The sequence below is a fragment of the Triplophysa rosa genome, linkage group LG15, assembly GCF_024868665.1.
Source record: "Triplophysa rosa linkage group LG15, Trosa_1v2, whole genome shotgun sequence".
NCBI lineage: Eukaryota > Metazoa > Chordata > Actinopteri > Cypriniformes > Nemacheilidae > Triplophysa > Triplophysa rosa.
This window is the reverse complement of record NC_079904.1, coordinates 2,514,934-2,523,512: the sequence shown is the minus strand read 5'-3', so window position 1 is coordinate 2,523,512 and position 8,579 is coordinate 2,514,934. Positions and strand designations below refer to the sequence as shown.

The 8,579-nt window shown below is 38.1% G+C and overlaps 1 protein-coding gene across 1 annotated transcript; it reads left to right on the top strand.

Moving 5' to 3' along the window:
- The first annotated feature begins 244 nt into the window (after window positions 1–244).
- Window positions 245–3,736, top strand: jdp2b (Jun dimerization protein 2b). The gene is made up of 4 exons (XM_057352885.1): window positions 245–359; window positions 1,678–1,874; window positions 2,418–2,537; window positions 2,863–3,736. Exons 1-4 carry the CDS (start codon window positions 296–298, stop codon window positions 3,049–3,051), a joined length of 570 nt encoding a protein of 189 aa, XP_057208868.1. The 5' UTR covers window positions 245–295; the 3' UTR covers window positions 3,052–3,736.
- The last annotated feature ends 4,843 nt before the right edge of the window (window positions 3,737–8,579 follow it).

The following is an 8,579-nucleotide window of genomic DNA, read 5'->3' as shown; positions in this document are numbered from 1 at the left end:
TTATTTCATCACTTTAAAATGTTATCATATTTTTTTTACTGCTGATTTTCAAGAACTGTGGAATCTAAAATATTCGCACTGAAACTCGAATCTGCTTCTTATGTGAGTCAATATTTTCTCTTGTGTTTGTTTTGATGGGATATCCCGTCAGACAAGAGGGAGTCCCACTCGTTGCTCTGTTTGTATTTTCGGTTGCTAGGGGCGGAGCCTAAAGCTCATTCTCTTTTATTTTTATAATGTCTGTTGACGTCAGAGTTCCGCATTCCAGAGACACAGCGATACTTAAAGCGCGCTGATGCAACACGAACCGACAAACGAACTGAACGGACGAACCGACGCGAACCCTGAGCGCACAACCAGTAAGTGTTTTACATTATTGCTATTGTGTTGTGATCGTTTAATGACAAATGCAGGCCTTTAACAGTGTTAGCAATTACAGCACGAAATGTGTTGAAGCAAGACGCGATTTAAATGTCGAATCATCCTTCGTGTTTGAAAACATCTGTAACATTTGACTCGAATAAGTTTCATCCGGCCTGCAGATGTTTGCTTCAGTTACATAAGGGTGTGGAGATCCATCTGAACAAAAGACTATAACCAATAACGTGTTCACTCCGAATTATTGCAGATTTACATGGATATAGACTTGCTTTCAGTGAGGGGGTGATATTTGTTCATAACTCCTTACTCTTTTATTACGAGAATATTCACAATATTTAATTATAAACATGGACAATCGTACTGCAGTTTTTTGTAGCTTGCAATATTGCAACTTTTTTTCATTCAAACTTACAACAAATATTTTTACTGTAATTGATTTTTAATACATGCAGTTTTCTAAACTCGTATTAGAAGCCAAATCTGTGTGAAAACGGTGGGATACTAAACTCACTGAACTGAGTCGCATACACAGAATGTATGAATTCATATAATTGTGGTTAAATGATAAAAAGATATATTTTTATCAACCACTGTGCAGTTTTGATATTGATAAGCAAAGATGCTCCAAAATCTCAAAGCTTTTGTACAGATTAGTATAACTTTCTTGAAATTCTATGGTACTTATATCTCTGTAATTTTATTTCGCTATTTTATTGATCTATCCATGTTTGAAGAACATATACATGCGTAGATCACCACTTTGGTAAAACGAATCCACAGGACGACCAGGAAAGACTGGAAACATTGAAAGGAGAGAATCTGCAGTTGTGCTTTCAGCTCTGTTGCAGGCTGCTTTCATTCTCATAGGTTGTAGTTTGTCAGGACAGAAACATTTGGAGAATTTGCAGCATGTTTGACTGTTACATAATCCTGTAATGGGCCTTACAGACCATTCAAAATCTGTTTTGAGTCTCAGTTTTAATGTGCGTAGGTGTTGTTGTGCGCTTGGGAATCTTGAAGTTTTCCTAGAACTCTAAGAGAAGCACATTTACATGCACATTTAAAATGTTTATGTTCCTCTCATGGAAACTTCCATGAACTTCCAATTATTCTCTGTGGCTTTCCGTTGTGACATGTAAAGACGTTGATAGTTGCTTCTCAGTCTTTGTTAAAAACTTCCAAAGTAAAAACGTGTATTGTTAAACTTAAGAGATAATATTTGTTTTAAATGCACACATGTAGTGGCACTTATTGTGCAGAAACGATAACATCCCCTTCTCTTTTTTTCTGAATCAGTAATGATGCCTGGTCAAATCCCTGATCCCACGGTCACCGCCGGTTCTCTGCCCAGCATCGGTCCACTGGCTGGTATTTCTGCTACCACTTTAACAGACCAACTCAAACTGGCGGAACTTTACAGCCTCGGCGCTGTTCTGTCCCCTCTTATCCTGAACAGACATGGCAAGAGACCGCTCAGCATCATTAAGAGTGAGGTGAGAACTCAACACAACGTTTATTAATAAAAATACTGAAGATAATAAAGTCTGTCTTTGAAATGAAATGCTTTCTTATTTTATAATTCAGATAGCTGAATTAAATAGGCTTATCATAAAAACAAGTCATTTGTGCTTTTCAGTTGTTTTGAATTTTATTGTTAGACTAGGATCTGTTATTTGATTCATTTGTTATTATTTCATAATTATAAATCAATTTTAAATGACAGTATATATGCACTATGCTGAACTTTGTTCATTAAAACAAATGTTACATTTCTAAAGTCTTAAAAATATAGAAAACTAAGCTTGAGGTCTGTAAAAAATTGTTCTGGTATTTGTGAATCCTTTAAAAAGTTTTGACCTGTAAAGGCTCTTTAACTGTTCAAGAGTGACACCTAGTGGACACCAAATGGACACAAATGATAGTCTTGCGTGTCACAGTTTTGTGGAACATTTCTTGGCGTTGCTTACGAATAGAAACTTTAACTAGACATAAACGAATAATCGTGTTTCTAACGATCTGAACATTCTGACTCACAGACAGATGATGATGATGATGATGATAATGACGACCGCAAGAAAAGAAGGCGAGAAAAAAATAAAGTCGCAGCCGCTCGCTGTCGGAACAGAAAAAAGGAAAGAACAGACTTTCTGCAGAAGGTGAGCAGAATAAAATATTATAATAAAATATAAATATTACAGTTCACTTACGTTTAGAGTTTTCAATAGAGGGAAGAACATGAATTTCACTTTATTACTACGTAACTGGGACTACATATAATACTGTACTTAGACTTTAATCAAAATGTGTCCCGTGCAGAGACATTTTAAGTTTGCTATAGTTAAATTTTTGGCAGACTTTAAAATATAGACGTTCATTTAGGGGTCAGGCTACGGTGTAAAATAAAGCGAGACCACAAAAATAATTTGGAACAAAAATGTACGATGACGCAATTTAACCAAACACTCCCGGTTGTTCCATTAGGAGTCTGAACGGCTGGAGATGTTGAACTCGGGTCTGAAGTCTCAGATTGAGGATCTGAAATCGGAGAAACAACAGCTCATTGTGATGCTCAACCACCATCGACCCACATGCATCGTCCGCACTGACAGCGTAAAAACTCCCGAGAGCGACGAGCACGTCTCGAGTCACTTTAAACAGCAGTCTGACTGAACCTACCCAAAACAGCTGGGAGAGAGAGAGGCCACCGAAGATCACGTGTCTAGAAGCAGAACTGCAGCCGTCTGTATCGCGTGCCGAGACGTTTGTACAGCCACAGATGAGGAGGAACAAACTGAGTATGAAACTATTATCAGACCACGACGACGTCTACTGCTTTGCAAACTGTGGGTCTGAAAGTTGTTGCAAAACATACAAGGGATGTCTGTCGATCGGCGCGCGTGGGAACGGGAACGGATTTGCTCATCTGCTGTATGGACGCGAACTTCCCTGAGATCCGCCAAAAGATTTGGACACTTCTGACATAAATCTGCATGGTAGCAGATCGTTCGTACTGTTGAGAACCAAGTGTAGCATCTTTCAGTTTAACGGAATGTAAAATATTGAACTTGACATTTATGCCAAATTCTCAGAAGTGCCGCCAGATGGCGCTGCCTGATAAACTCCATTGCTCCCTGATGCTGGCGTTTCAATGGATTTCTTGTTTACAGTTGTTCGTATTAATACATTCAGTTGTATTCTGCACTCTTGTGTTTTATGTTATTCGTTTGAGTTTGTTCTATCACGTGATGTGGTAAATGATATCTGTTTTTGTATTATTATGAGGGTGTCTGTTGAACAGGCACTTTTGTTACCTGTGTTTCATTGTTGCATCAAAATAAAGCCTGTTTTTCAAATACATCATTTGAATACTTTCATCACTTTTTTACAATTATTGTAACTGCTTCAGTCTTGTGGAAATTACAGGTTGCTGCAGACAAGAAGAAATACACATGGTAAAATCAGATTTGACGAATAAGCTTGCAAATTATTCCTTTTCTTGCTTAAAGGGACAGTACACCAAAAAATCTGTCATCGTTTATTATTACACGGCTCGTTGGAATGCTTGATTCTGATTGGCCAGTCGCGACATTTGCAGGTTCGTAAGGCCCTTTTCACATGACGTCACGCAACTTCCGTTCTGCTGCGGAGCAGTGTATCCTTACTTCCGCTAGCGCCTCAGAATGGAGTTTACCAAGTCCCTTGCACAGCTGCCACAAATACGGCTAGATGATGTACAACATCTTGCAAACAAATTTTCGCTTACGACAAGATCAAACCTAGAGAAAGGATACCAATTCTAAGTTGAACAGTTTGATTATGAAGGTTAGTGTTTTGTTTCTTTTTGTGTTAGCGACGGTGCTAGGATAAGTGCTTGAATAAGTGTTCTGTCAGTTTTTTTTTACTGTTGTTAAATTCCAGCGCGACGAAAAACGGAAGTTCTTCTTCTTATTGTTTGTTGCCAGACGGATGTTATGATACACTGCTTTGCGAAAATGCGGAAGTTAAGTGACGTCATTGTGAAAAGCGCCTATTCAACCGCTCAAAACTAATAACACACGGTAACCCGGACGCAGCAAATCATATTGACAGGTTTTTTGACCAATTAAATATAAATATGTCTTTTAATAACACATATGACATTATATTTACATATGACTTAACCAAATGGCCTGTTCGTGACATTTGGATGTCGTTTCTTACCTTAAAACCACAAGTAAACGGCTTTTCATTGCTGAAAATGTAAAAATGACGCCTCGCGTCGGGTCTTGATCACTCTGTCTGGGCTTATTTCTGCGATAACAACCGGCTGCCTGTACATAATCGCTTACTTCACCCTCATGTCATTCAAAACCTATACATGACTCTTCTGTGGAAAGCAAAAGAAGACATTTTGAGAAATGTCTCAGTGGTTTTGTGTTCATACAATGGAAGTCAACGGTTAGGTTGTTTGGTTACCAACGTTTTTCGACCTACTTTTGTGTTCTGCAGAAGAAAGTCTCATCAAGGCGATTAAATGATGAAATGATTTTGGTGAACTATCCCTTTAAGAATGTAGTCCTGTTTTGCACTAGTATATAGTTGCTATAACATTTTAAAAAATCATCAATGTCTCCAAATTATATACAGATGTACATCTGCATTCATATAACATTAAACATTCGTCAACCAGAAAATGTCAAAACACAGTATAGAGTATCTATTATGTCGTCTTCTAAATCCCACCACATATATTTATGAAATGTCCAGCTTGAAATGTCCAATGCAGTGACATTTTGTATGTGTGAAAGTGTCCAACTTTTTTTCGGCCGGTGTGAATTCTTATCTTTATAATTATACACTTAACAGCAGACCTGAGTGGGCTGCTTGTTGTTTTTTTCATCTTCTGTCTTTAGTACTTTTTGTCACGTCAGCTTTGGGCAGATCAGGTCTGGTTGAGTTTCAAAGCTGCTTTGATCAAATGTCTGACCTTCTGCTCAGCAGTTCCAGCCTCTTAAAAATGCGCCTTTTTGGCAGAACAGGTTTCTCACGTGGGCGGTTGTCAGAATCTGCTCCTCACCCGTTTCTCTAAGCGCATGCGGGGAAAAAAAACGCTGGTTTGGTGCCATTGAGTGCTGCCTCGAGAACTGTTTGATTTCTACAGGCAGATCTGAACACAAACAGCTCGCGCTGAAATCCCTCGCGAGACCACCGCAGTGACCTGATAACAACAGTTCTCACATGAGATCAATGATTCACGGTGTTGTTTTAGCTATCAATATTTCAGTGTATCAATATTGCCATAAATCAGTATGTCTCTGTCTCAGTACTCGGTTTTGGGGATTCTTTGTATTTGTATTTGTTCTAGGGGGAATTCCCTCCACATTTTTCTTGGGCCCCTCCAAAACTATTGAGCAATTAAAATATGAAAAATTACCTAAAATTGTATAAAAATCAAATTGAGTAAAAATGAAATACTTAAATAGTTATTTGTATGATCTATGAAACAATGATCTGATCTTAATCACAGAAAAATGTAAAAAGTATGCATGCAATAAACTATGAATATGTATCTGCCCAACCAGAATATGGGATTGCCCCCCAGTCCAGCCGGGCCTGGTTCCAACATGATTCCAGTAATGAACATGAAATGTTGTGTGGTTGTAATAATTAACATGTTATGTGGTAATTCCTGCTGAAGAATGAGTAAGAATTCAGCTGTGATATTGGACTGATATATTGAGGAATCTCACATGCAGTCTGACTCAGAGGATTCGTGAACACTTACATGCAGAGGATCACCTTGAGTTTCATGACAAACTAAAGCTCTTCCTTAGTCAGGGTAAATGCCATGTTTGAATGACGCAAATGAAAACTAAGACATACAGAGTCTTCAACTGGTGTTTATCATAAAATATCAGAACGACCTAAACATATTACACATCTCACATTCCCACACTCATTTGCGTCATATAACCTGGCATCTAACCTTTGTAACGTATGTACTAAACAAATCCAATAATCAAACATTCAAATGTTAAAGTTTAGTTGCATTGGATTAGATGATTTTATTATGTTCAAAATGTAGGAATGTCCACTTTTCACAATGAACCCTCTTTCTGACGGTTAGTCCATGTGCAGCGATGTGTGTGGGGAAAGTCACTCGCATCTTTACCGAACAAAACTTTTTGAGTTTTTACCGTTTAACGCCTTAACTCTTAATCTTCTGAAGTCATTGCAGATGTTGGACAGTGTGTATGAGTAAGATGCAAAGCCACAGAAATGTGAATGGATATTTTTCTATTGTGTTGCGTTTACTGGATATTCCACCTACACGCGCACCTCACAGATCACTCAGCGCATGTCCTTGTGGCCTTGTGCTGAATTCTGCTGATTTACGCAGATGCTGATGAAGTGTGCTGTTTCGAATCTATTCCTGCAGCTCTGTTTGAGCCCGTCTAATAAAAAACACAAGCAGAATTCAAAAACCTGCACACATTTAGTGCAGATTTCAGTTATACTTTGTCTTAGTATCGCAAACTTTAAACAAAGTGCATTTTGGTGATGCACTAGGCGGTTGCTAAGGTGTTCAGAGTGGTTGTTTGGATGCTGCTGGATGGTTGAATAGAGCAAATTCTGGCTCATAGATCTGGCTGTAGTCCCTACTTCAATGTAAGTCTACAGGATTTGTGTTTGTTTTATCGTTTACAAAAGTAGTAGTCAAAGGGATTTGAGGACTCGGGCCGATGCTGATGTTTGATGCTGAGGCTTGACTCAAAGTTTGAGCCACTGCATTAGTGATGCTTGACTCTCTGAAAGCAATTTCAACTGCTTTGGCAATAGAATATAAATGTCGTAACACAGCTTTTGTTCACGTTTCTGCATCCTTGTGAGTTTGGGGGAAGATCTCCGTGTTTAAATCCCACAGTGTAATGTCTTCATTGCTTGGCACCGGGTGCGATTTGCATCGCTGACAGTAAACGCGCTGTTTTTGGCGTCACCGGTTTGCCAGCGGGCTTCTGGTGGGAGATCTGTCATCGACAGCATTTATGAAAATCTGCTGCTTAAAAAAATCTGGCTGGGTACATCTTATGGTAATGCGGAGGGTGAAGTCAGATGGAATTTTTTGAACATAAGTGGCGGTATAGTATATTAGTGAGCACCTGCTGAAATACTCCAGATCAGAAGGGAAAGCACCTGCCTCCCTCTCCCTCTCCCTCTCGCTCTCTCTTTCTCGCTCTTTCTCTCCATCTCTCTCGAAGTCTCTGTCAATTTAAATATGTTTACATTTTGTGTGCTTTGCTGGCATGACAAAAAGTATACATTTATATTGCCGAAGCAGTGCAAAATAAGTGCATTCAAAAATAATGCAAATTATAAGTAAAATAAAAACATGAGGCCAATAATAGTGCTATTTTTAGTGTTTATGTCTCGTTTCATTTGTTTCTTTATTTGATCGATTTATTTGTTCTGTGTTTCTTTTAACACAAATGACGTTAAACATTTGTGACCCTGGACAACAAAACCAGTCTTATGGGTCAATTTTTCAAAATTGAGATTTTTACATAATCTGAAAGATGAATAAATAAAATTTCTATAGATATATGAGTTGTTAGATTAGGACAATATATGGCTGAGATACAACCGTTTAAAATTCTGGAATCTGAGAGTGCAAAAAAATCTAAATATTGAGAAAATCGCCTTTGAAGTTGTTAATCAGGGGCACTGTGGCAGACCATCCACTCACAAAAATAAAGTTTTTATATATTTAAGGTAGGACATTTACAAAATATCTTCATGGAACATGATCTTTACTTAATATCCTAATGATTTTTGACATAAAAGAAAAATCGATAATTTTGACCCACACAATGTATTTTTGTCTTTTACTAAAAATGTTCCCGTGCTACTTAAGACTGGTTTTGTGATCCAGGGTCACATTTGGCAGACATCTTTATATACAGTAAAGCAATTTACGATGCATTTAGGATGCACTGCTAACACAAATCTCTGAGCTACATCCTACACCGCATAAATGGCACTTATTCATACTTTATTTCACTAATACACTTGTTCCAAACCTGTATACATTTCTTTGTTCTGAAGAGCACAGAGAAAGATATTTGGAAGAATGTCAGTAAACAAACAGATCTCATCCCCCACAGTAAGGAAAAATAAATACTATGGGAGTCAATAGGGGAAGAGGTCTGTTTGGTTACTGA

What these genes read in the sequence shown, in the direction of transcription:
- jdp2b (XM_057352885.1), top strand. Translation starts at nt 296, where the DNA reads ATGCAACACGAACCGACAAACGAACTGAACGGACGAACCGACGCGAAC. An exon ending in GAACCCTGAGCGCACAACCA is followed by an intron (nt 360 to 1,677) that starts GTAAGTGTTTTA and finishes TTTCTGAATCAG; the next exon opens with TAATGATGCCTGGTCAAATC. An exon ending in TCAGCATCATTAAGAGTGAG is followed by an intron (nt 1,875 to 2,417) that starts GTGAGAACTCAA and finishes TCTGACTCACAG; the next exon opens with ACAGATGATGATGATGATGA.